Source organism: Euleptes europaea, chromosome 3, assembly GCF_029931775.1.
Source record: "Euleptes europaea isolate rEulEur1 chromosome 3, rEulEur1.hap1, whole genome shotgun sequence".
NCBI classification, from domain to species: domain Eukaryota; kingdom Metazoa; phylum Chordata; class Lepidosauria; order Squamata; family Sphaerodactylidae; genus Euleptes; species Euleptes europaea.
The window spans coordinates 2,447,023-2,474,697 of NC_079314.1; the positions used below are offsets into that span (position 1 = coordinate 2,447,023).

Sequence of the window (27,675 nt, forward strand, 5' to 3'; positions counted from 1 at the left end):
TGGCACTGGAGGGTCCAGTTGATTTTGGCCGAGGGCAACATGGCGGCGGTGCCCTTCCCCTTAGTCTTAAGGAGATCCGTGATGGGGAGTGCGATTTGAGCAAAGTTGGGGATGAATCCCCTGTAGAAGTTAGCGAACCCAAGGAATTGCTGAACCTGCTTACGGGTGGAGGGTGGTTCCCAATCGGTTACCGACTGTACCTTGTCAGGATCCATGGTAAGTCCGTGGTGTGAAATTATATAGCCCAGGAAGGTTAACTGTGTTTGGTGAAATTCACATTTAGACACCTTAGCATAGAGCTGATTGTCTCTGAGGCATTGCAATACTTCTCTCACCAAGGCAACGTGTTCGTCCATAGTTTTAGAGTAAATAAGAATATCATCCAAATAAACCACCACGCCCCTATACAACAAGTCATGTAGGATCTCATTAATGAATTGCATGAAGACCCCCGGAGCCCCTTTTAATCCAAAAGGCATCACTAAGAATTCATACATGCCAAAGCAACTGGAAAAGGCAGTGAGAGGCACGTCGCTCTCTCAATTCCTGATTCTGTAGTAGGCTTCTACTAAGTCAAGTTTTGTAAAAACGCGCCCTTCCTTTAATTGTCCCAAGAGATCCGAGATCAGAGGGATGGGATAGGCATTGGATTGGGTGACTGCATTGAGTTTTCGAAAGTCGATGCATAAGCGCAAGTCACCCGTCTTTTTACGCACAAAGAAGGCAGGGGCCAAAGAAGGGGTGGTAGACGGCCGAATGAAACCCCTCGCTAAATTCTTGTCCAAGAATTCACGTAACACGGTACGTTCGGTAGCGCTCATGGGGTAAATCTTACTTTTGGGCAGTTTTTCATTTCCCACCACTTCAATAGCACAGTCTGTCTGGTGGGGGGGGCAGTAAATCACATTCCTGTACATCAAAAATGTTCGAAAAGTCTCGCTATTCAACAGGTAGAGGAAAGGACGAGGGGGGGGTCTGAGACTAAAGCCAAGGCCGACGGAGGTGCAACAGCTACCTCAAGACGGTGTTGATCGCAATTAGGATCGGAGAATTTTATCGTTCCAACCCCCCAGTCGATACAAGGGCTGTGCCCTTTGAGCCAGTTGATTCCCAATACCACTTCGTATCTGATAGGGGCTATGGTAAAGTCAATTTGTTCCCAGTGGTGGCCGACGCCCATTGCCAACCCACGAGTTCGACGATCCACTGGACCCCATTTGAAGTCACTGCCATCCATCTGGGCGAACTGGATGGGAGCAGGTAGGGGCACTGACTTGGCTTTGAGCTCCTTGAAAGTGGTTTCGTTGATCAGGGAGCGGGCACACCCAGAGTCTATGAGTGCTTTAACTGGTAACTGGGGGGCCCCTTTATGGCGTTGTAACACTACGTCCACATATACAGTCTCTTCGACCTCACTCACCTTCACCGGAGCGTTGGGTTTTGCAGGAATTGGTGCGGGGTCCGCGGTGACGCTCCACTCACCACAGACCCTGCCCGTTTTTTGACAGATCCAAAGGAGATTCGAGATTCAAAGCAGGGGAGTCCCAGTCTCTGTCCTCATCCGAAGACGGCGAGTTGTCCCCCAGTGGGGCACTTGTAATCTGGAACCCCCGATGGGTTTGCTGGTGCAGGATCGTGGGGCGCTTCTCCGACATGGAGAGCTGATGGCGCAGTCCATCCAGGAGCAGCGCTACGGTTGCCCGCGGTGCCTCTGCGCTGAGGTCGCCCCCGATTCCGGGGAGGTCCATCCTGCCGAGAAGGGACCAACCAGTCCGGCCGAAGCGGGCAGGCGGCTGCAAAGTGGCCCATGGTTCCACAAACGAGACAGGCTCCCCTCTGAAACCAAGACGTGCGGTCTTGCGAGGGTAGAGCGGGTCTCCGCAGTGCAGGAGCTGCGGCTTTGGTCGGGGGCTTTTGATTGCCCCCCTCCCTGGCTCGACGGCGGGCTAGCGAAATGAATTGGCGACGACTCTCCACTTCCTCGGCCAATAAGATCCATTCTTCAAGAGTGTCTGGGTCTCGTTGCATATAAGCCCAGTTCAATATAAGCCCAGTTCAAGGTACGCCCCCAAGTTGGCCCGCCTCTTCGTGTCACATGTCTTCGTTCCCGCGCAAGATAATCTGTGACCGTGGAAGTAGCTTTGTGGCTAAGTTCTGGAAGGCGTTCCTCAAACTGGTGGGGGTGGAGCAAGGGTTGTCAAGTGCTTACCATCCCCAGACAGATGGACAAACGGAACGTGTCAATGCTGTGTTAGAATGTTATTTACGCTGTTATGTCAATTACCACCAGGATGATTGGGTAGAACTATTGCCTTTTGCAGAATATGCGTACAATAATGCTGTCCATCAATCTACAGGGTTCAGCCCTTTCTATGCTGTGTACGGTCAGGACTTCGGTCCTATTACCCCTACGGAGGTTCCAGAGGGGGAGGGGGATCCCGATGTAGCCTCTTGGGCACATGCCCTCCGCACCACATGGCCCTGGCTAATGAGCAATCTAGATAGAGCCAAGCGCAAGTATAAGGTGCAGGCAGATAAGCATCGCTCCCCCAGCAAGGAATTCCAGGTTGGTGATTTGGTATATCTTTCCACGAAAAACCTGCGATCCACTCGACCCTGTCTTAAACTTAGTGCCAAGTACATTGGACCATATCCCGTTGCTCGGATCATTAACCCTGTCACTGTGGAACTGACTCTCCCCAAAACCCTAAGACGCATCCACCCCGTCTTCCATGTCAGCCTCCTTAAACCTCATGTTGCTTCCTCGGAATGGCACCCAGAACCGCCTCCCAAGCAACCCGTGATGGTGGGGGGGGGAGGAACATTTTGAAGTGTCAAAGATCCTGGATTCACGTATACGACATGGGTCACTACAGTATTTAATTCGCTGGAAACACTTCCCCCCGGCCTACGATGAGTGGGTGCGTGCACAGGATGTCTCCGCCCCACACTTAGTAAATGCCTTCCACACCGCCTACCCGGATAGTCCGTCCCCTTTGCACGGTGGGAGGGGGCCTTAAAGGGGGCAGAATGTCAGGCCTGTATCTTAGTTGATGTTTGCTTTTGATTCCCCGCCAACCAGGCTCAAGGACGTTATGCCGAGAACTGTTATGCCTACTGAACTCTGTTTGAAGCTCTGGGAACACAGTAAAACTGTTATGCCTGCGAAACTCTGATTGAAGCCCTGGGAACACAGCTTTGTTTATGATATGTAATCTCTCGCCATTTCAATGCTTTTATATTGCCAAGCGTTAGCCAGGCAGCTCATAGCTGTCACCCTTTCCTTTATACTCTGTTATTCTATTTGACCAGTAAAGACCAGCTTCTTTGGACCTGATTGTCTATGTTGTGGTTTCTGGTTCATTTGGACCAAGGGCTTACAATGTCAGGATGTAAGGCTTCCCAGAAATAATGTATTCGGGTAGCCTCGGTCCAGTCCACTATTTTACTGGCGAGCCTTTGGAATTCATCTGCGAATTCCTGCACCGGTGTAGAGCCTTGTCGAAGTTGCAGGAGGGCTGCCTTGGCCTTTTCTCCCAGGAAAGGGTCCTCAAAGCGGCGCAGTAATGCTTGCATGAACTCGTTGAGCGAGCGTATGGATCGGGCCCGAGTGTCAAACTGGAGGACCATCCAGTCAGTGGCTTTTCCAGTAAAGAGGGAGGCAGCAAAGCGCACCCGGCTGTCTTCGGTAGGGAAGTGCTGTCCCTGTTCCCGCATATAACTGTCCACTTGGTGTAGGAAACATGGTAGGGCTTCAACCGAGCCGTCGTAGGTCACTCTCAACCGAGGTTGCTTCCACTGTATGGGCAGGGGCGCAGGCGGTTGCCCTGGAGGTGGCAAAATCAGTGCTCCAGGGGCCGGTAAAACCGGGGCTCCGGGAGCCGGTAAAACCGGGGCTCCGGGGCCCGGCAAAACCGGGGCTCCGGGGGCCGGAAAAACCGGGGCTCCGGGGGCCGGCAAAACCGGGGCTCCGGGGGCCGGCAAAACCGGCTGAGCTGGCACTGGTTGGGCTGGGGTAGTTAGAGCTTGTTGCAAACGTTAATTTTCTCGAAGCAATTGTTCCATTTGGTCCTGAAGGCAGGCCACACGATCATTCAAGTCCCGGTTTTGGCCCCGCAAGAGATGCATTTCATCTCCAGTTCCCCTCGTGCATCGGGACTGGCTGACCCGAAGACCAGTAGCCCAGTGAGGTTCTTCACCATACAGGTCTTTCTCATCCGAGAAGTCCGGCTCAGTGAAGCGACCTGCACGCCGACGTGCGCACTGCGTGTCGCGATATGGACCAAAACTCAGAGAAAATGAGGGGATAAATCCAAAGTCGGTGCTGTCTTTGGGACACACGTCTGTGAGCGTGCGGGCTCGAACGGCTGCCAAACGTTGCTGAGCTGCCACCGCATCCGCAGCCAGCAACTGTTCCTCGGCCCGCTGTTGGTCTGCGAGCACTTGGCCAGCCTCGAGCTTGGTGGCAATCGCCATAGTGACGATCGGGAGAGCTTCGTTCTCCAAAAGCAGAAGGAGTTCAGAGGAATCTGTTAGGTCCAATAACGGTTGAACCCGAACTGCCAGAGCAGCAGCGTCTGTTCCAAACTCAGGGGTTAAAAGTTTTGTGAGGTCAGCCACCGTGGCTGCAGTCGAGGTCAGTCCCATGAACAGTAAGGCTGTTCGGGTCGCTACATCCCGTGCTTCTTTCAAGCACAAGTTGGGATCAGGAGCGGTTGGGGCCAGAGTCTCCTCCGCCCGTGATCCCGCCATGGATCGGGGCGGAACTGGGCGGATTGGGGCCGCTACCGGTTCTTGTTGTCCTTCACGTACAGTTAACCTCGCTAGCAAGCGGGTCAAAGTCACTAAATCCTCCTGCGCCAGTCGAACTTCCTCAACCAAACTGTCCAGTACGCGGAGTTCATGCTGGGCACTTTGATCTGCGTCGGGGTCCGTCCAGGGGGTCGTGTCAGCTAGACGACGCCACTGAGCTCGAAGGAGTACAATCAGGCGATTGATCTCCGCATCCGTCCGCAGCGCCTCAGCCGGGGGAACGAACTCAGGCGAACTCTGTGCTGGGGCGACTGCGTGCAAGCCCACAGAGAGGGCTCTGAGTGCCACCTTTGGCACCCGGGCCATAGGTTCGCCACCACTGCTCTATAACATTATACCCTAGTTAAGTCTCTGCCCTCCCCAAATCCCACCGTCCTCAGGCTCCACCCCCAAAATCTCCAGGTATTTCCCATCCTGGATCTGGCAGCTCTACTTCCTGACCATGTAGATGTGTGCCGTTTGCTTTGACTGGTGACACCATTCCAGGGACTCTGGTAGTAAGGATTTCCACCCTCACCCCCTGTCCTGTGATCCTTTTAGCTGGCACTGCCTGGGACGGGAGTGAGGGCCCTAATATATTATCCCCTGGGAAAGCTCCTGTGCCTCTAAAACCTCTGCTGGTCCGGCAGAAATTCAACTGGTGGTGCATTTCCTACCCTTCATGCTGGGAACTGTACTTGGTGAGTGACTGATTATTGCAAGCACTGACTTCCCAGCAACAACAGGAGAAAAAAAATCTAACATAGGCTTGCCAATCTCCAGGTGGTGCCTGGAGACCGCCCAGAATTACAGCTGAACTCCAGACTACAGAGCTCAATTTCCCTGGAGAAAATGGCTGCTTTGGCGGGTGGGCCCTGTGCTATCACATCCCTGCTGTGGTCCCTCTCATCCTCAACCCTACCCACCATAGGGTCCACCCAAAATCTCCAGGAATGTCCCAACCCAGAGTTGGCAACCCTAGTCATTGGTTAAATGAGAAGAAGGTGTCGGAACCAGTGGCAGGAACTCTGTGTCATGCAGAAGACTGCACAAGCTTTCACTGGCAACAGTTGGCTGGGTAAATTGGCTTGCCACATTGCTAACTGGGTAGTGTGCATGCCCTGCATTATTGAATGCCTTAAAATGCCAATCATAAATGTTCCTACATTATTTACTAGATTTCTGGCTCCCCTGGCTATTGCTAGATAAAAGTCATACACATGAAGGAAGTTTCGCAGGTGAGCGATGGCTTTCTTAAGTCGGGAGTTCTGCTGATGCAGAGATATCCAGACCTGGCCACCGTTGTTCCTGAAATCTCTTAATTTGGAGACTGGGATACACACACACACACACACACCTAAAAAAAGTATAGCCTAGCAGCTCTTCTTGAGGCCAAGGTTTGATCCTGGCTGAAAGGAAGCCCTCCCTTTTCTAGAGCGCACAGAAGAGGCCTCCTCTTCCACCAAGTTGCTTCCGATGGTGCTGAGTAGTTTTCTGTTGCCCCAGAAGGTCGGACCAGAACCAATGGGTTGAAATTAAATCAAAAGAGTTTCCATCTGGACATTAGGAAGAATTTTCTAACTGTTACAGCGGTTCCTCAGTGGAACAGGCTTCTTCGGGAGGTGGCAAGCTCACCTTCCCTGGAGGTTTTTAAGCAGAGGCCAGATGGCCATCTGTCAGCAATGCTGATTCTATGACCTTAGGCAGATGATGAGAGGGAGGGCATCTTGGCCATCTTCTGGGCACGGAGTGGGGGTCACTGTGGTTATAGGGAAGAGGTAGTTGTGAATTTACTGCATTGTGCAGGGGGTTGGACTAGATGAACCTGGTGGTCCCTTCCAGCTCTGTACCCTCCTGATTCCTATTTCCCGGTCCTCCTAAGAGGGGGAGCGTTAGTCAACACCCAGTGAACAGGCACAAACAAGCAATTGGACCACTGCGGCATTGGCTGCCCCCCCCCTCCAAAGCCTGGGGGGATTTTGCTGAGCATGCAGCTGGTTTGGGCTGTGGTTACCTAACCTCAAGGTCTTTTCAGACTTCTTCTTTAAGGTTGCAAACCTCCAGGTACTAGCAGGAGATCTCCAGCTAAGAGAGATCAGTTCAGCTGGAGAAAATGTCCACTTTGGCAATTGGACTCTATGGCATTGAAGTCCCTCCCCTCTCCAAACCCCACCCTCCTCAGGCCCCACCCCAAAAACCTCCCACCAGTGGCGAATAGGGACCTGGAAACCCTATTCTTCCCCCTCCGTGCCACAAACCAGATTCCAGCTCCACAAAGAACGTTTTTGAGGCCTAGAGCCTCTACGCTTCTCCTCTCCCCCATACGCCCACCAACCCTCCGCCCCACAAGGCCAACCCCTTTCCTCCCTTTGTGACTGCAACTGTGTAAATAAGCAGATTTCCTCCCCTTTTGAAAAAACATACTGGAACTGAAACAAAGGTTTTCCCAGGTCCAAGATCTGGCAATGTTTCAAATGGGTTTGCAAATAGACTTTTTCCACTGTCAAAATGTTTATGTCCGTATTTCAGAGATAGCTGGCTTGCATCTGATGAAGGGTGTTTTGACTCTCGAAAGCTTACACCCTGGCAAATGTGTTGGTCTCTATGGTGCTACTGGACTGGAATTTAGCTGGCTCTCAAATGCTTTTCTGTGTTCAAACCAAGGACTAGTTAGAACTTATTCCCACATGCAGAAACACAGTTTGCACCCTAGCCTTTGAATACATAAGCTGCTGCTGCTGCTGTTGGGTTGGGAAATTCCTGGGGATTTCAGGGTGGAGCCTGGTGAGGGACAGAGTTTGGGGAGGAGAGGGACTTCAGCGGGGTACAATGCCATACATTCCATCCGCCAAAGCAGCCACTTTCTCCCGGGGAACTGATTTCTGTGGTCTGGAGATCAGTTGAAATTACAAGATACCGCCAGGCCCTGCATAGAGGTCGGCAACCCTACTCTGTAGGGAAGCCCTGTGGTGTTTGTTTGGGTGAGGCCCAGGAAACTGCAGTTTCTGTTGTTTCTCATCTGCAAGGACTGTTCTCACAGGCAAGGCATGGGTGGAAAGGGTAGGTGTCTGCAGAAACGCATGTGGGAACTCTTCTGCCAGGCAAGACATTCTCTTCCTCTCCACCTGGCTCTTATATAGAGCTGTGAAGCACTTAACCAGAACCACTATAGCAACAAAGCACAGGCTCATGCTGTTGAAATAATTTCGGGGGTGGGGAGGGAAAGGACCTGTGTACACATAACATCCACCTAGCATGGAGGTTGCCTACTTGTGAGGGTCTCTGTGTCTCTGCTTCTCATCACCTGCTTTGTTATCTTTGAACTCATAAAAGCAGTTCACACTTTCTGGTCTCAGGCGCCTGACCTGATTGCCCCGAGTATCTCTCCCCGCTGTGCTTCCTGTCAATACTCCCTCAGGCCGGTGCGGCCTTGGAAGTGTGATAGCTCCAGTAGACTTCCTGGGACTCGTTTGATGTTTTGTATTATGCCAAGCTTGTAACTTCCCATAACAATAAGTGTGAACCCCAGTGCCCCGGTGCCCTGGAGTCAATATATTCTGTAAACCCGATAAGCCCCTCACTTGCAACTTTCTACCTGTGCCTGTCTCATCTCCTGATGTCTTCAATAAATCCTTTGTTTCTGTATCTACGTCTGAACAATTGATTTGGAGGAGTAAACTCAGAGAGAGGGGATCTCTCACATTAAGTTGCAAGTCCTTGCCTCTCGGACTGCAGCTGTACCTTTTGGGACAGAATGCCAGGCGACGAGGACACCACCCCTAACCCTGATGTACCGGAGAGACCTGAGGAGCCGGACAAGCCGGACCCCAAGGAGGAGGGCGCCAAGCCGAAGGCACCTAGGGCTCCTGCCCCCGACCAAGGCTGGGAGGGACGCCCTCGGGACTTCTTCAACAATTGGCTGGACTCTCCCAAGGGTTGGTCTCTCTCCCGGACCGCGGCGAAAGAGAGCCGGTTGGCCTTCCCCAGCCTGGGGCTCGAAGGGGACCCTGCACGCAGGGAAGCCGTGATGGATGAGGAACGGAGGCAGTGGCAGGAGGACCGCCAAGCTATGCAGGAGCGGATGGAGACCATGCAGCGCGTGATGGGTGAGATGGCCGCTGCCCTAGACGCGCTAAAAGTGCAACCACCCACCGGTAACCCACCGGATGGGGCACCGGCAGCTCCTCCCGCATCTCCTAGCCTCCCGACCCGTCGGGACCTGAAAGTCACGTATGACGGTTCAGGAGACCAATTAACCTTTTTCATGGTTCAAGTGGACATTTTCATGCGAGAACAGGGCCGGACCTTTACCTCCGAGGAGTCCCGGGTGCAGTATGTGGCTTCTTTACTGCAAGGAGAGGCGGCCGCTTGGATGGTGTTGCAGTACGAGCTCCGCTCGCCGGTGCTGCGGAGCCTAGACGAGTTCATGGTTGCGCTCCACAACCGTTTCGAGGACCCGACTCTGGGCGAGCGGGCTAAGGCCTCCCTGATGCAATTGCGCCAAGGGACCAAGTCGGTGGCGCAGTATGCAAGTGAGTTCCAGTCCCTGGCCAGCCGAATCCTGGACTGGAGTGAGGCCACTTTGGTACAGTGCTTCCGGGAGGGCCTCAACCCGGACCTCCAACATTGGGCCTTCATGCAAGGGAACCCCCCAGATGTGGAAGGCTGGGTCCGCCACGCTGCGGACATCGAGAACCGTAAACAACTATTAACTTTGTCCAAGCAGCGCATCGGACGGGACCCGAGACCCCGGAGTGACCGCGGCCGGGACTTCCGACCGGGGGGGAGCGGAGGGCCCTCGGCCGCTGAACGCCGCAAACGCTTCGAGACCGGTGTCTGCCTGACCTGCGGGGGAAAAGGACACTTTGCGTCGCAATGCCCCTCTCGCTCGGGTCGTCCAACCCCGCCTCGCCAGGCCCAGACCGAACCGGAGAAGGCGTCCGCCGAAGACCAGCCCCGCCGCAGGAGCGGACCACCGGGCCGACGCTCCGGCGCACCCTCCGCTCTCCATGCGCGCCCCCAGGATGGAGCTACCACCTCCATGGTCCCAACGGGGTCCCGGATTATAAGTACCACCTTTGATTCTGATGAGTCTCCAATCGCCACCACCCCGTCCCCTTCTTCCAGCGAGGAGGAGGAGTGGGAGCAACCGGCAAAAAACGCCGCCGGTCTGCTGTAGAGGGGGCTCCGCAGCAGACCGTCCCTGTCATTGTGCAAGGAGCTCCACCAATGGTAAGCGCCCAAGAGGACAATGTGTATGTGAGGGTTCACCTGTCCCTACCCAAAGGGGGTCCCAGTTTAGAATTCCCCGCCTTGGTTGATTCGGGGTGTGCCCGCACCATGATTAGTGAGGAGGCAGCCAAAAAACTGGGCGTCCGGCGCAAGCGGCTTCCGGGACCCCTCCGCTTTTCCCAAATGGACGGTAGTGATTTTAAACGGGGCCCGGTGACCCACAGAACTGCAGCTGTGATTATGACCGTGGGGGAGCATTGGGAACGCTTGCACTTTACCATTGCCCCTATTGTAACCCCGGTGGTGTTAGGGATGAACTGGCTACGGGGGCACAACCCCTCCATCGACTGGGTTAAACGAGTGCTCACGTTTCCCGAAAACCCCTGTGGGTTACACGATCAGGAACGGGTGCTCGGGGCTCCGGCCGCCGCACTGGTAGGGCCCCCCGCCCCAGTCTCAGTGTCTCCCCAATTGCCTACCGAGTACTCGCAATTTGCGGATGTGTTTGACGTTAGAGAATGTGACGAACTACCTCCCCACAGAGAGACGGACTGTGCTATCGAAATTGTGGGGGAAGGCAAATTGTCTAAAGGGAAGGTCTATCCCATGAGCCCCAGTGAGAAGGCAGTGTTGCGGGACTATCTGGATGTCAACTTGGCGAGGGGTTTCATACGCCCCTCCAAGGCTCCTTATTCGGCCCCAGCCTTTTTTGTGAAGAAAAAGACAGGAGATTTAAGACTGTGTATTGACTTTCGCAGGCTGAACACAGTCACCCAGTCTAACGCTTACCCTCTCCCTCTTATTCCCGACCTTCTAGCACAATTAAAGGAGGGCCGAATATTCACCAAACTGGACTTGGTGGAAGCCTACCACCGCATTCGCATTAAAGATGGAGACGAACCCAAAACGGCCTTTTCCAGCTGTTTTGGAATGTTTGAATACTTAGTCATGCCGTTCGGACTTTCGGGGGCTCCGAGTGTTTTTATGCAATTGATTAATGAGGTTTTGCATGATTTGCTATTTCGGGGGGTGGTGGTATTTCTAGATGACATCCTTATTTACTCCGAAACGATGGAAGAACATGTACGTTTGGTTCGAGACGTGCTCCAGCGGCTGCGGGAGCACAAATTGTATGCTAAAGTATCTAAGTGTGAATTCCACCAACCTTCTATCACTTTCCTGGGATACGTGATCTCCCACCAGGGTTTGGAAATGGACCCCGATAAGGTCCAGGCAGTACGGGATTGGGAAACCCCCACTACCCGCCGCCAACTTCAGCAGTTTTTGGGGTTTGCCAACTTTTACCGCAACTTCATTCCCAACTTCGCCCAAGTAGCGCTCCCCCTCACTGCCCTGTTGCGTACCAAGGACAAGGGTCCTAGCGCCGCTCTTCCCTCGGCCCGTTTGCAATGGTCCCCCCCCTGCCAGCAGGCTTTTGAACATTTAAAGCTTCTTTTTTCGTCCGAGCCCGTTTTGGCTCACCCAGATTGCACTAAGCCTTTTGTGGTGCAAGTGGATGCCTCAGATGTGGCAATGGGCGGGGCGCTATTGCAGAGGGATGAAGGGGGGCGGTTGCGGCCGTGCGCCTACTTCTCCAAGAAGTTTTCCCAGTCCGAAATCAACTGGGCGATTTGGGAGAAGGAAGCGGCGGCGGTCAAACACGCCCTCACCATTTGGAGACACTTCTTAGAAGGGGCCGAACTACCATTTGAGGTGTGTACCGATCACAAAAATCTCGAGGCTCTCAAGGGAGCTAGAAAGCTCAACGCTAAGCAAATTCGGTGGGCCCAATTTTTCGCCAAATTCCGGTTCACCCTCAAACACGTCCCTGGCAAAGAAAATGCCCTAGCCGATGCTCTGTCTCGACTCCCCCAGTATCGTAATGATTTCGACCGGCCGGTCGACTCCCTGTTCACGCCCGAGCAGCGAGGGGAAGTTCCAAGTTTAGCTGTTACAACCCGGTCCCAGGCCCGTCAACCAGGGACCCCCCCTATGCTCAAAGGTATTCCGGAAGCCTTCCAGCAACGGCTTCGAAACGCCTCCTTGCAGGAGGAGGAGCACCATCTCCTCCCCACTGGCATGGAACGTACGAACACCTGGTGGGTACAGGGTGGAAAACTATATGTCCCAGCCTCCCTTCGCAAAGACGTATTGGGACTTGTACATGGTGCCAAATTGGCGGGTCATTTTGGCTTTATAAAAACTCTTCACCTGGTCAGGAGGCAATTCTGGTGGCCCGGTATGAGATCCGATGTGGAACTATTTGTGCGCAGTTGCCCCACCTGCGCCACAGCCAAGAAGCGGATGGGAAAACCCCCTGGGCTTCTCAAACCTCTAGAGAACCCCTCCCGCCCCTGGGAAGTCATAGCCATGGATTTTATCACCGACCTACCTCCTAGTCGGGGAAAGACGGTTCTCTGGGTAATCACGGACCTTTTTTCCAAACAGGTCCATTTCGTCCCGTGTGCGGGTCTTCCTTCAGCTCAGGGCTTGGCCAAATTATTTGTCACGCACGTCCTCAGACTACACTCGATCCCGAGGAAGGTCCTCTCCGACCGGGGGGTCCAGTTTGTCGCCAAATTCTGGCGAGCGTTCTTAAAATTGATGGGGGTGGAGGAACAGGGTCTCTCTTCTGCCTATCACCCCCAAACTGATGGTCAAACTGAACGTGTAAACGCGGTGGTAGAATGTTATTTGCGTTGCTACGTAAACTTCCACCAAGACGACTGGGTCGACCTGCTGCCATTTGCTGAATATGCGTACAACAATGCGCCCCATTCCTCTACCGGCTTTAGCCCCTTCCGAGTAGTTTACGGGACGGAGTTTGGTCCTTTCGGTTCCGCCCCCGTCACACCGGATCTCCAGTCCACTCCCGAAATTCAGGAGTGGATACAGGTAGTTCAATCTACCTGGCCGTGGCTACTCAAAAACCTTGAGAGGGCTAAAAGCAAGTACAAGGAACAGGCAGACAAACACCGCTCTCCGGGATGGGAGCTTAAGGTGGGGGAGCAAGTCTATCTGTCCACCAAAAACCTCCGCTCTCTTCGTCCCTGCAAGAAGCTGAGTGACCGTTATGTAGGACCTTTCCCCATTACTAGGGTGATCAACGAGGTTACTGTAGAACTGGAACTCCCAAAGACCCTCAAGGGAGTCCATCCAGTCTTTCATATAAGTCTCCTCAAACCCTATGTGGCAGCTCCCCAGTTCCACCCTCCTCCCGAACCCGAGATTCCTACCGTGGTGGGAGGGGATGTCCATTTGGAAGTATCCAAGGTTTTAGATTCCAAATGGAAGAAAGGGAAACTGTTTTACTTTGTTCGCTGGAAAAACTTTGGACCCGCACACAACGAGTGGGTGGCCGCGCCCCACATGGCGGCCCCTCGCTTGATTCAAGAATTCCACCTCGCCTATCCCGATAAGCCTCGTCCTCTCGGGACCGCGGGAGGGGAGCCTTAAGGGGGGCAGAATGTGAGGGTCTCTGTGTCTCTGCTTCTCATCACCTGCTTTGTTATCTTTGAACTCATAAAAGCAGTTCACACTTTCTGGTCTCAGGCGCCTGACCTGATTGCCCCGAGTATCTCTCCCCGCTGTGCTTCCTGTCAATACTCCCTCAGGCCGGTGCGGCCTTGGAAGTGTGATAGCTCCAGTAGACTTCCTGGGACTCGTTTGATGTTTTGTATTATGCCAAGCTTGTAACTTCCCATAACAATAAGTGTGAACCCCAGTGCCCCAGTGCCCTGGAGTCAATATATTCTGTAAACCCGATAAGCCCCTCACTTGCAACTTTCTACCTGTGCCTGTCTCATCTCCTGATGTCTTCAATAAATCCTTTGTTTCTGTATCTACGTCTGAACAATTGATTTGGAGGAGTAAACTCAGAGAGAGGGGATCTCTCACACTACTGCAACTCTGTATGAATCATAACTCTGGCTTTGCTGGCTTCCAAACAGCCTCCTCTGGAAAGGGGGGAGGCACAAGGAATTCTGCTACAGCTGTGTGTCAAGCATGTGCCTGGATTATACAACCACTCTTGTTATCAAGAGGTTGCTCCTTGCTTCTCTTCATGAGTCACTGCTCGGTAATCACACCTGCCAACTGGAAGGCCATGTCCTGAACAGTGATTGAGAGGGTAGCGCTGATTCCTTCAAACTCTTTACATTCCAGGAGGAGGGAGTGGTTCTTAGGCCCAAAGTAGAGGAGGTGCAAGAACAGCTCATCCCACCTTCTTCTGAAAATGACCATCACCCATGGGAAGCCACCTGTATGAGCAGAGGAGTGGCCCACTGCAGATAGGGAAGAGCAGGCTGATCGACCCTTTCCCTTCCCACAGTTTTAAACTCTTCCCACCCCACGGAGGAAAATAACAGAAAAGCCACAGGGGTGTTTCGGTATCAAACTAGGCAGAGGGAAAAGGGTTACACAGCTTCAACCCTTCTTGCTCAAGCTGGGTTGCTTTTCAGTACCAAGTCAAGGAGATGCTTGAGGGTAGGGTTTGCAGCCTCCAGGTGATGGCTGGAGATCTCCTGCTCTTACAACTGACCTCCAGGCGAGAGATCAGTTCCCCTGCAGAAAATGGCCACTTTGGCCATTGGACTCGATGGCACTATAGCCCATTGAAGTCCCTCCCTCCCCGAACCCCACCCTCCTCAGACTCCACCCCCAAAATCTCCAGTTATTTCCCAGCCTGGAGCTGGCAACCCTACTTTAGGGGCTCCCCTTGAATACTGAGGTCGGCTCTCAGGCGCTCCTCGTAGGAAGCAAGAAGCAGAACCAGGCTTTGCTGAGGGGCTGTCCTTCCCAGTCCCCAGGGATGGGCGTTGTCAAAGCAGGGGGATGCCAGCACACTCCCTTCGCCTTTCTTCAGGTCTTCTCAGGCAAACCTCAGCTTGCCAGGACAGCCAGAATCCGGAAAGGGAACCTTGGCAGGAGCTTCAGACCAGTGACAGCTGCCAAGGGCTTCTGTATCCAAGCACAATAGGGGAACTCCTGTCTCCTCCTGTCTGCGGACACCAACTCTAAAGCAATAGTCAGCCTGCAACTCTCTCTCTCACAAACACACCCGTACCGATACAGCAGCCAGGGCCAGAGGAGCATTACCACTTGTCCATGCTGCCCTCAAGCACGGGGTTATTTCAAGGCTGGGCAGCCCTTTCCACGGCCACTTTTCAGACCGGCTTCTAGCCTTCCCCAGCCCAACGCTGTTCCCTTAGGTGCAACCCCCATGACAACCAGCATGGTATAGCGGTTAAGAGCAGTGGACTTATTATCAGAACCACTCCTCCACATGAACCCAGCTGAGTGACCTTGGACCTGTTGTGTCTGTTGTCTGTTGTGGGGAGGGGAAAGTGATTGTAAGCCAGTTTGATTCTCCTTAAAAGGTAGAGAAAGTCAGCATAGAAAAACCAACTCTTCTTCTCTAGTTCACCCTTCTGCTCAGCCCCTTATTTTCCAGCCTCCTGTCTGTGCCTGTCTCTTGCCTTCTAGCCACCCTCCCCTGGGGCTACCTGCACCTTCTTGGTTTCTGTGGGATTGCCTCCGACTGAACTTTCCAACCACCAACCCCCCCCCATCTCTTCTGCTTGCACAGCTTCACCTGGTTTCTTCCCTCCACCCATATACAATCTTCATTTCAGTTAACAAAGGCTGACTGCCTTGAACATCCCAAGCCTGACACCAGTGTCAAACAGCAGGCGGAAAATGTTTGTGAACATTCCATGGCTGCAACAAATTCTCTCAGAGCATTGCAGTGTAGGTTTAAGATACTCACATGTGAGCATGCACACACAGGGGGGGGGGTGTCTTGCAATCCTGCTCCAAGTGTGTATGCGGCCAGTGCTCAATAGCAGTGGAGCTTACGCATGTATGTTCACAAAGGAGGGTAAAATGCAGGCTGCAGTCCATAGGTAGGCCTGTAATCAGTTTCCATGGGCTAGCTGGTTCATGTGTGTGTGTTAAGTGCTGTCAAGTTGCTTCCAACTTAGGGCGATGCTATGAATTAATGACCTTCAAAATGTCCTCTCGTTAACAACCTTGCTCAGGTCTTGCAAACTGAGTGTTGTCTTGGGTTTTCCTCTTTTTCTACTGCCTTCCACTTTTCCTAGCATTATTATCTTTTCCAGTGAATCTTTCCCGGTGAAGCTGGCTGATTCTTTGCCATACGGAGAAACAACCACCAGTATCTGTGGACCTTCGACTTAAACCTCCTTCTCTCCCCTGAAGCTTCCCTTCCTGGAAAACACTGAACATCCCCCCCCTGCCAAAAATTAATTTCCCTTTGAAGGTGAGGAGAATCAAACAGCACTTCCGAGACTTCAAAAGCTGTGGATGAGACATCCCCAAGGAGGTTCTATTTTTGAAACTCAGTGACTAAGAGGGCAGGGTGGTGGGGGGATGGGGGGAGCTGGCCAGGAAACTGATAGAGAAGGAAAGGAGGGGGGAGAGACACACCAGGAGCCCACGAGGAGGTTACAGTCTCTTTAATTGCTAATGTACAGTGTAACCCGGGGGAAGGGGCAGCAGGTAACAGGCAGTTTGGGAGGGAGGGGAAACAGAGGCAAGGACAGGGCAGATGATAGAGGGATGCCAATGGATCGGGGGGGGGGGTGCTCCTGTGCTTTTCCACGGCTCCTCGAGAAACTAGTAGGGGAAGCTTTTCCACAGAGAATCTTAGAATCATAGTGTTGGAAGGGGCCATAGAGGCCATTTAGTCCAACCCCCTGCTTAATGCAGGATCAGTCTAGAGCATCCCTGACAAGTGCTTGTCCAGCCTCTGCTTAAAGACTGCCAGTGAGGGGAGCTCACCACCTCCCTAGGCAGCTGATTCCACTGTCGAACAACTTTTATTGTAAAAAAATTTCCCCTAATATCCAGCCAGTACCTTTCTGCCCACAATTTAAACCCATTATTGCGAGTCCTATCCTCTGCTGCCAGAGTTCATCCCCACCGTCATCTGCTGGTAAAGGCACAAGAGCAAACTGTTTTTCTTTTTTTAAATAGCAATCCCCCTAAAAAACAGGAGGAGAGGGAGTGGAGATGTATGGGCATCTTTGGCCAATGAAATGCATGAGAGAAAGAGGGAGAGAAATCCATGAGTAAAAGAAGCAGGACGGGGCAGGAAAAGAAAGAGGGGAATAATTTCCCAGCTGCCTTGCAAACAGAGGCCATGAGAGTCTCTCCCACCCCCCGCAGAGTGCATCTTTCAGGCCTAGTCAATCAACCCCCACCCTGGTCTAGCCCTCCCTACTGTCTCCCCACTCGTCCCCCCCCTAGCTTTGCCTCTCATTAAATATACAACAAGCTGTTTTAAAAGGCCCCACCCTCCCACCCCCACCCACCAGTGTCTTGACCAGACAGTCAGTGCAAGAGAGAAAGAAAGAGGTGGTTTGAAAGAGGGGCTGCCCTGGAGATCGAGGGACGGCAGGATGGTAACAACCCCCAAACACAGTATCCCATACAGACATATAAAAACCAAATACATTGCAAGGAAGAGAATCCGAAATATTGGCACGAACAGGATCAGGCCCACCCCTGTTGGTGGGGAGACACCAAAGAGTGGCTGGAAACAGTCAGGGAACTGCCAGGCTTAGCAATGGGCATGGCGGGCCCATTCCCCCGCCCGAAGGAAGCAGCGGCTGCGGAGGACGGCATGTACATGGGAAAAGCAAATAGGTTTGTTGGAACATGGCAGGGAGGTTTGTTGGAACATGGCAGGAATTCCCCATGCAAGAGGGGGGTTCAGAGCTGCCGGTCCTGAATTTGCAGAAAGGAGGTCCTGAAAGTGCCACCCTCAAAACCTCTAACGGTGCCAATGGTTGGCTGCTGTGCCAAAATGCTAAGGGCACATAGACCAGAGACACAACCCACGAGCCAGCCTGCCAAGTATGGAGGAAAGACAAATTGCCCTGCCTGGTGCATCAGAATGACTCGTCAGTGACTGAAGCTGGGGCTCTTCTGGAACATGGTTGTTGGCACCTGGAGAGTACATGCTTTTGGGTTGCCAACTGGCCAGGAAAACAAAAAAAAGAGAGACCTTGGCGAGTGCCTTTAGTTTTGACCAGCACGCGTCAGGGGGTGAAGCTTCTTGTAGCATGGAGCTACAACCCAGGGCATGTTCATACCTGGGCACACATTTGGAAAAGAGATACCCACATCTGCTTTTTATGTGTGTGGGTAAGAGGCATGGTGGACAGAGGTGTGCCTGCAGCCACTGAATTTTGATGCTTGTTTGCATGCAGAGGATATGAGTGTGTGAGGAGGAAAATGCTTCTTGGCCTGGTTGTCTAAGGTGAACAAAAAAAAATCACATCCCCAGACGATCAGGTGGGGACGCTTTACAAGATCTGCTTCCTTCTAGGCCACAAATGACAAAGCAGATAGGTGAGCAAGATTGTTTTGTTAGCCATAACTTTGAGTAGGGGGGATTGATTTGCAAGGCTAAGTTTGCATGTGGTTGACATAAGAACACGGGTGGTTTTTGATGTCCACTTGGGGATTCAGCTGCAGGCTGACAGCAGAGGGGTCGCAGCACTTGTCAATCTTTTGAAAAGGAAAAAAACCCAGAGGTTCTAAGGAGGAAGTTGTAGTGATGGCAGCACAAGCCCCCCCCCCCCACGCACATCCCCCCCACCAAGAGTCCAGCTTGCAAGGATGCCCTCTCCCCTCTTGAACCAAGGGGCCCTGGAGGGACCGCTGTCCCCATAGCACGGTCCAGTCTGAGCATCTCTTCTTCCATGGTGTGGTGCAGAGCAGGCGGCAGAGGTGGGGGGTCTCTCTGGAACAAGCCCAATCCAGGGTCCCTCTCAGCACTGAAAGGAGGCAGAAGCAGAAAGGGGGAAACAAATTTACCACCTGGCTTTTTGTATTCTGTTTACTAAATCTAAGTCAAAACAGATATGCCAAATTGGATAATGGTTCACTTAAGGCACTGGAAAAAAACTTTTTTCCAAAACTATTTCTTCCCCAGAAAACCCACATCACACACTTGGGTCCGTGCGTAATGGAAGCAGCTGTCACAGGGAGCTCACTGGGTGAAACAGGAAAAGAAAGGCCTTGAATTCAAGCCCCTCCACTTCTGTAAGGGAGCATTTCCATGCCTTAATAGGCAATTTTACCTCTCATTGACAAAGCTACAACCAAAGCCATTTACAGTCACAAGTCCAGGGGGGTTACCGCACTTGTATTCCCAGCCATGTATTAAGAGTTTGAAAATGTTATAAAAAATACTATTCACACTTCCTATGTATTCCCACCGATGTATTAAGAGTTTGAAAACGTTATAAAAAATACTGTTTGCACTTTGTTTGGCCCCTTTAGCTGTGAAGACGTCTTCCAACCATGGAAGCCGTGGTATCCAAAAACCCTTTTAAAGCGATGTTTTTTACAACATTTTCAAACTCTTAATACATCGCTGGGAATACAAAGTGCGGTAACCCCCCGGGTCTCCTCTGAAAGGGGAAGAGCTCACACTGGCCATCTCCTCTTCCTACTGATGGTGGAAAGTGCCGTCAAGTCACAGCCGACTTATGGCGACCCGGTAGGGTTTTCAAGGCAAAAGTCGTTCAGAGGTGATTTGCCATTGCCTGGCCTCTGCCCAGCATCCCCAGGCTTCCTTGGTGGCCAGATCAAGGAAAGAGATGAATTGAGGTGATTTGCCATTGCCTGCCTCCACATAGCAATCCTCGACTTCCTTGGGTGCTCTCCCATCCAAATACTAACCAGGGCCGACTCTGCTTAGCTTCTGAGATCTGAGAAGATCGGGCTAGCCTGGGCCATCCAGGTCAGGGTCTCTGGCCTCTAGCTACAGGCAAAATCGAGCTACAGGCTCCATCCAGGTGTGGGGGAGGAGGCTAGACAGAACCCAGCAAACTTGAGCCATTTTAAGTTGGACGCTGATTTCCCGTGAGATTCCTTCTTTCCAGCCCTTCCTCACCTCATTTGTCCCGCCTCCGCCACCACCGCCTGGGCTCAGCAACCCCGTCTGCTCGTTCCGCTTGTCTGTCTTCATCTCCACCACGTTGTCATCAGGATTCCCTTCCTTGGGGGTCCTGGCAGGAGAGCGAAACAGACATCTGAGCATGATGTTCCGGGGACAGGTGGCCAAGTGACCCAGCGGCATAAGATTACTTGCTGGGACTCTTTTATCTTCCCTCCCCACCCCCCACCCGCCCAAGATCCTTCATCCCATCTGGACTCTGCAGTTGGACATGCAGGAGCTCCGTGTTAAAAATTAAAAATCTGTGCTCTGAGGCCATTGCTGTATCTGCATATATTTGCATATGCATGGGCACCAAACGAGGAGGACTTCGCATAAGCCTCTGGCTGGCAAGTAAATTTTATACAGGAAACGTTTGGACTGAGCACGGGAAGATGTGCCACAACATTAGCTTATCAATCCCAATGCAGGCAAGGGCCCCTTTAGCCCTCTCCTGTCCTATGTAAGCAAAGGGCTCTTTAGCCCTGTCTCCTGAGCGACCAAAAAGCTCTTTAGCTCCCTTCTTTCTTGTGTAAGCAATGTGTTCTCTAACCCCCTCCTGTGCGAAAGGACCCTTTAAACCACACCAAAGGGCTCTTTAACCCTCTGCAGCTGAAGCTCTGTCTATTATGCACCCTCCTTCACCTTTAGCCAAGACCTGAGTAAGGGGCTCCAGTGCAAACTCCTGCCAGAGCCTCCATCAGAGGGCCATGAAAGAGAGCCCTTTTCCTTATACGCCACCTTGCAGAGGAGAAAGAAATCATCTGCAGAACGGGATGAGATCCATGTTGGAAACCATTGAGGGCCAGAAGGATCATGTCAGCTGCAGGTTGCCTAATCCCTAGTGAAGCCACGAATTTCAGCACCAAATGTTTGTATGTGTGTGTGTGTGTGTGACAGCCAACTAATATGCTCTCTCCGCCTTCCCTCCTGACAAATTCCAAGGAGAAGCAGGGAGTGGGAGGGAGAGACTAGTTTGGGCAGGTGCGGAAGTGGGGTAAAGGAGGGAGACATTCGGAAGTGGTTTTGGTCGGAGCCCACTCACAAAGATCTCTTTTCACCCCCGCCGCACGGCAACCGGCCACGGCGCTGCATGAAGTAGAAGAAGCCCACGATGAGAAGGAGCAGGAGAACACAGACACACACTGCGATGACGGCCACTGTGCTTCCGCCCTGGCTTTCACTCCCGTCCACTGGTGGGGATGAGAGAAAACAGAAATCAGGGGAGCTCATGTGGACAGTCTCCCCACTAGGGTTCCCAGGTAGCCCCTAACGGTGGGCAATCTTCACAGGGTTCTTGCCGCTCCCTGCCAACACTCAGCTGTTTGGTGGGCAGAAGCAAGCTAGCCAAAAAGGAGGGGAGCAATCTGCGTCCATGAGTGATGACATTACGTCCAGCGCAATGTGGAAGCCATAGAGTTTTGGGGCAAGTGCTAGAGTGTCCCCCTGGTGTGATGCCGGAGTTTCGGCATCACACCAGAGGTGACGTCATCACACAGGGACCCAGATCGCCGCCCCCTGTACCCATCTCCCAACATCTCCCGCCGGTTGCCAGGAGGGACATGGCAACCGTACTCCTGCCCTGAAATTCCATAGAGGCCCAGAAGCCAGGACACCGTGGACGCTATTGCCAGTGGGCGCTTCCCATCAGAGGTCCAGGGAAACAGAAGGTGTCTCTCCAGAGAGGGACTTCTGGCAGGGAAGGCTCATAGCCCTAACCACCATCACACGAACGCATGAAGCTGCCTTATACTGAATCAGACCCTTGGTCCATCAGGATCAGTATGGTCTACTCAGACTGGCAGTTCTCCAGGGCCTCAGGCAGAAGTCTTCCGCCCAACTACCTGGTCATTTCTTAACTGGAAATGGTGGGGATTGAACCTGGGACCTTCTACATCCTGAACAAATGCTCTGCCACTGAGCCATGGCTCCTCTCCCCAAGGACACCCACTATCTTGACTTTCAAATGGCTTACCTATCATTCCTCCTCCCCAGGGAACCCTGGGAATTGCAGTTCTAACTCTCAGTAACCACAAACTACAACCCCCAGAATGCTTCAGAGGACAGTTAAAGTGGTATAAAACGGAAAAACCCAGACTCGGGGGAGTCTCAAATGCCCCAATGGTATTCATGCAGATATTCATTCATCCATCAGCAGACCCTCTGCTGCAAAGCCTCTCTTTCAGGAGATGGAAATCCATGGAGGCAACATTTCCCAGAAATCTGAAGGCCTACAACATATCTTCCCTCAAGGGGAAAAAAATCACCACAAAACTCTGAAACTAGTATAATAGTTATTTGAACTTGGTTCCCCCATGAAATATTAAGCTGTCTTGTACTGAATCAGACCCTTGGTCCACCAAGGTCAGTCTTGTCTGCTCAGGCTGGCAGCTGCTCTCCAGGGTCTCAGGCAGAGGTCTTTCACATCACCTACTTGCCTGGTTCCTTTAATTGGAGATGCCAGGGATTGAACCTGGGATCTTCTGCATGCAAAACAGAGGTTCTGCCACTGAGCCACAGCCCCTTGAGACTCCAGAATGACTGAAAATGAACCTTCTTCGAACTCTGACAAATGCAAAAGTATCCTGCAGTGAAGCCGCTGGGGAATTAAAATATTCCTTTCCTCTTTTCATAGAATTCCTCTGAATGTTCTCCCAAGTTTCTGTTTTTCCTTGGTGGGTGGGTGAGTTGGGGGTGGAAATAAACCAAACTCAACCACTTTCTCTTTCCTTCCCAGCCGGCCCTCCACAGGACAGTCCGGGGAGGATATGACAAGTTCTCCCTACCCCACCCCAGCCAACACCTGCAGTACAGGGTTTCCTGGAAGGCATGCAGGAGAGGGGGAAAAGCAGTTAGCAGCCAACCTCCCCATGTAGCTTGCCAGTAGAGCCCCCCCACCCCCCCGGTCAACACTGCTCACACACCACTCTGGAAGGTCCTCAATCCAGGGGAAGAACTTACCTGGAACCGCTGTAGCAGATACTGTTGGGGACGCTACAGGAAGAGACAGGTCTGTTAGCAAAATTTTTGGGGGAACACCTTCCTTCCTTTGGCTAACATTCCACCCTCCCCCCACCCCCAAATCCTTGTTTTCAATCCTCCCATGGTGGCACTCCACAGGGCTGGAAATGCACTGCCTACATACACGGCAATTAGCCCTGCATGCGGAATTGGGGCTGCAAAGGAATTAGGTGTTGCACAAAAGTTATAGAATCATAAGAGTTGGAAGGAGCCACCAGGGTCATCTAGTCCAACCCCCTACACAATGCAGGCAATTCACAACTCACTCCCTCCATACCCCCAGTGATGCCTACTCCATGCCTAGAAGATTGGGTGGGGGGAACCCTCCAGGATCCCTGGCCAATCTGGCCTGGAGGGAAATCGCTTCCTGACCCCAAAGTGGTGGTCAGCATTTCCCTGGGTATGTAAGAAAGGGCCACAAGAACCAAGCACTGACACAACCCTTCCTGCTCTCCCTCTCATGATCTGCCTAAGTTCACAGCAGTGATAGTGTTGTTCTATGCCTCTATTCCCCACCCCAATCTCTTGTAACATGTAAGCCCCCTTTACCATTTTATTGTGTATTCATAGACTGCAGTACAGGGTGGGATCCCTTTCATTTGCTCTGCCTTTGGACTTGTTTGGGTACAATGGAAAATGAGTCCACAATCCCAATCCCTCCCCTTTGGCAGAATTCCCGACTGTCCATCAGAGTCTATGTGCATATAGCTGTATGAACCTAAGTCTTTGTTTACACCCTCCACTAAATATGCGGGGTCAGGGGTAGAGCCAGAAGGTGCAACATTCCCCCCACCCTTCAGCCAAAAAAGCATTCAGCAAATGTAGCTTTGTTGTGTGAATACAGCCACCAGCTAAGAGCAAAAGTGTGCCATTACATCACTGCGTGCTGGGCAACGCCTAGGGACTCACTTGCATCATTGGCTCATAAAGATGGGCCCATACAATGGCGCCGCAGCACTCTTTTTCTGCTAACTGAGGCATCAGGAGGAAGACACAGGGTGGCCGCAGAGGAGAGGGACAAGGATGATCAGGGGCCCAGAGACCAAGCCCTACGAGGAGAGGGTGAGGGACGTGGGAATGTTCAGTCTGGAGAAGAGGAGGTTGAGGTGGGACATGATTGCTCTCTTTGAGTATTAGAAGGGCTGTCACTTAGAGGAGAGCAGGGAGGTGTTCCTGTTGGCAGCAGAGGATAGGACTCACAATAATGGGTTTAAATTGTGGGTGGAAAGGTACCGGCTGGATATTAGGGGGGAAAATTACAGTAAGAGTTGTTTGATAGAGAAATCAGCTACCTAGGGAGGTGGTGCGCTCCCCCTCACTGGCAGTCTTCAAGCAGAGACTGGACAAACACTTGCCGGGGATGCTCTAGGCTGACCCTGCATTAAGTAGGGGGTTGGACTAGATGGCCTGAATGGCCCCTTCCAACTCTCTGATTCTGTGATTCATAGAATGCCTAGTGTGACCCCTCGCTTACCCTATTCTGTTCCCGCTCTCCTGGCCCTCTGCAAAGAATGCAATTCAGGAGGGCCTTTCTGCGTGGGTAATAGGACTGCACTGTAAAAAAGGGACTGGCACTGTGGTCTATACTGGTATGTATAGCATATTGTAAGTAGGATCCTATTATGTAATTTCTATACCTCTCAATGTGTCATGTTAGTACTTACGTTAGGCTTCTGTTCTTTCTGGTGGCTCCAGGCTTCTAAAATCCTACTCCTATCCCATTTTTTTTATTTTGTGTGTGCGTGTGTGTTAAGTGCCATCAAGTCACTATGAATTAATGTCCTCCAAATACAATGGTGATTGTACTGACTCACTATGTGTAATCCGCCCTGAGTTCCTGAGTGAGCCACGCTCAGAGATCATAAGATGTAACGTATCAAGGCCCCCTTGTGAGAAAGGCAGACTATAAATAACACAAATAAATAAATAAATAAATAAATAAATAAAAGCATGTTGAGGATAAATGGGGAAAAAGAGCCTTCAGAGAGGATATAGGGATAGACAGGTCTTTCGAAATGGTCAAAAAAGAGGGATAACTATGATGTGTGAATTCTAAAAATATTATTTATTTGTTCACTTCATTTCTAATCCACTTTGTTCCTCAATGTGAACCAGATTAGTTAACCACTAATCTCCCGCTGGATAAGAAAAAATGCAATTGGCTGAGTGTTTCTCTTTTTTAAAATCCTTTCTCTGAATGGTTTGAGAAATTATTTCAGTACTTAAAACAGTTAATTGTAAAAGAAATGGATTTGCTGACAGGGTTGTTTGGTAATAGGGTAACAGAGTATTTCCGTCATCATTAATAATACAAGGACTGGGATTTCAACATCATCAAAAACCTTCTGTATATTTTTGTACTCCTGGGGTGCTCAAAATGTGTAGGATAGATGAAATGTATTGGAGAGATGTTTCCCTCTGCTGCTGGTGAAAGAGTATTGATCTGATAAGGAAGATGGGCTGGGAGAGGATGAGAAGAGGGGTGGGAGAGAGGCCAGATCTGTGCTTTAGGGGTCAGACCTTCATGCTCCTCCCTGGGCCCTGCAGAAGCAGAACCATGCGGCCCTACGCACGCCTGCTCAGAAGCAAGTCCCACCAGAGTGAAATGGCTGGGGTTGCCAGGTCCCTCTTTGCCATCGGCGGGAGATTTTGGGGGCAGAACCTGAGGAGGGTGGGGTTTGGGGAGGGGAGGGACTTCAATGCCATAGAGTCCAATGGCTAAAGTGGCTATTTTCTCCAGGTGAACTGATCTCTATCGGTTGGAGATCAGTTGTAATAGCAGGAGATCTCCAGCTATTACCTGGAGGTTGGCAACCCTAGCAATGGCACTTACTCCTGCATAAAGCAGGCACAGGATTGAGGCACAAACAATCCAATATAAAATAAGCATAATGATAATTTATCATTTAAAACGCTTGCTGTGGAATTCAGCTCCTTTCAGTACAGAATTACAATTTTGGCTCACGATTCACACCACTGTACACTATAAAATTGTTAAAAACACAGGGCCTGTATTACAGGCTACATATGAAGTATTTATGACCACTGAGGAAGGCCTATTCAGGCCAAAACGCTTATGGTCCAGCATTGGTCATTTATGTTGAATGTATATCAACTGTGTATAAGAATTTTGTAATGGATATTTTATACATAGCCTGTACTACAGGCCCTGTGCTTTTAACAATTTTATAGCGTATACCTTGTAATAAATATAATTATTTTGTTATAGTTTGTAGTTTTAGCTTAACCTTTGAAGATCCCTCTACATATCTGGTTGAGTTCCCCCTTTTTTTGTTAGCCTAGAGCATCGAGGGGCCCCTCCCTGCTGACCAGGCAACCAAAGTAAGCAGGCCGAGGACCGATTTAAACATAATGCCAGCAAGGTGCAAGTGCTCCCCAGTGGGGATTTGCGCACTCATGACGTCTCACTGAGAGCGGGCCACTGACCGTGCATCTTGCGTAGCCTGCTTTGCAGGGGAGGCGGGCCCAGATTCAGCACAACACTGCAGGACTGCAATGCCCCCACACGAGAGTGCTTCTGCCTTGCCAGCGTCACACTGAAACTGGGCCCAAGTGGATCAGGATGGGGGAAAGATAAACCGGGGACATCAGCCAAATAGCTGGGGACGGGGAAATGTAACGCAATGACCGAGAGACTTTGAGCATTAAGTCACACCTTCCTAAACCTGAACTGAAGACAGAAAGTGAAGGTTTGTGGGGGGAGGAAGTGCTCATAAGAAATATAAAAAGCTAAATACCTTTTTAAACATAAACAATAGCTTCAAATTTAAAAGACATTTTAAATAGAAGTCAAGCCTAGCTTGCTCATATACAGGGCCAGTAGGGTTGCCAGCGCCAGGTGGGGAAATACCAAAAGATTTGGAGGGTGGAGCCTGAGGAAGGCAGGGTTTGTAGGGGGAGGGACTTCAATGCCATAGAGTCCAATTGCCAAAGCGGCCATTTCCCCTAGGGGAACTGATTTATATCGCCTGGAGATCAGTTGTAATAGCAAGAGATCTCCAGCCACCTCTTGGAGGTTGGCAAACCTATGGGCCAGGCAAAGAGGCACCTGACAGGTGTTAGGTGCCGCTCCCCCCCCCATTGTAGCAGCAGCAGATGCTGACTTCCCCTCCCCTAACTGCACATGCCCAGTAGCTTTCTACCCACACGTGGCCAGCATAGATGAGGATGAGATTCAAGGGCATTTGTGCCATTGGGGAAGACAACAGCAGAGCCTGAATTGTGGCAGCAGCCTTCACCTGGGACAAGTGCCTCATCCGTCCCAACAATGGCCTGCTATTTAGTCCAGGTGGTAATTTAGCCAGACAGCCGTTCTCCCTGCCCAAACTGGCATACACACCCAGTGCAGGCATCCTGCGCACATGCCCACGAAGACAAAATGTTACGACCCCTTGCTTCTTTCTTGTGGCCACTCACCAGTCACCAACTGGAATGTCCACTCATCCGAGCCATGCTGGTTCTCCACCAAGCACTTAACCCCGCCCTCGGCTAGCTCGGGAGTCACCTCCACCGACAGTGCGCTGGTTACTCTGTTGGCCGAGCTGTTAGTGGAAGGCTGGAGAAGCGAAAAAGGGGAGTGAGGTTTACTCGGGAGACAGTGCCCGTTCCCACCTTGGATTCCCTGCTCTCTCCGTTTTGCC

At 51.7% G+C, this 27,675-nt stretch overlaps 1 protein-coding gene across 1 annotated transcript in view; it reads right to left on the reverse strand.

Annotated features, from left to right (window-relative positions):
* Positions 1-18,749: 18,749 nt before the first annotated feature.
* Positions 18,750-27,675, reverse strand: part of BCAM (basal cell adhesion molecule (Lutheran blood group)) — a 61,325-nt gene continuing 52,399 nt past the window's right edge. Inside the window, exons 13-17 of the mRNA XM_056847775.1 lie at positions 27,452-27,590; positions 22,955-22,987; positions 21,039-21,186; positions 19,952-20,066; positions 18,750-18,827 (exon numbers count right to left, since the gene is read on the reverse strand). Of these exons, the coding sequence (XP_056703753.1) occupies positions 18,822-18,827; positions 19,952-20,066; positions 21,039-21,186; positions 22,955-22,987; positions 27,452-27,590 (441 nt within the window). The 3' untranslated portion in view covers positions 18,750-18,821. The remainder of the gene's footprint in view (positions 18,828-19,951; positions 20,067-21,038; positions 21,187-22,954; positions 22,988-27,451; positions 27,591-27,675) is intronic.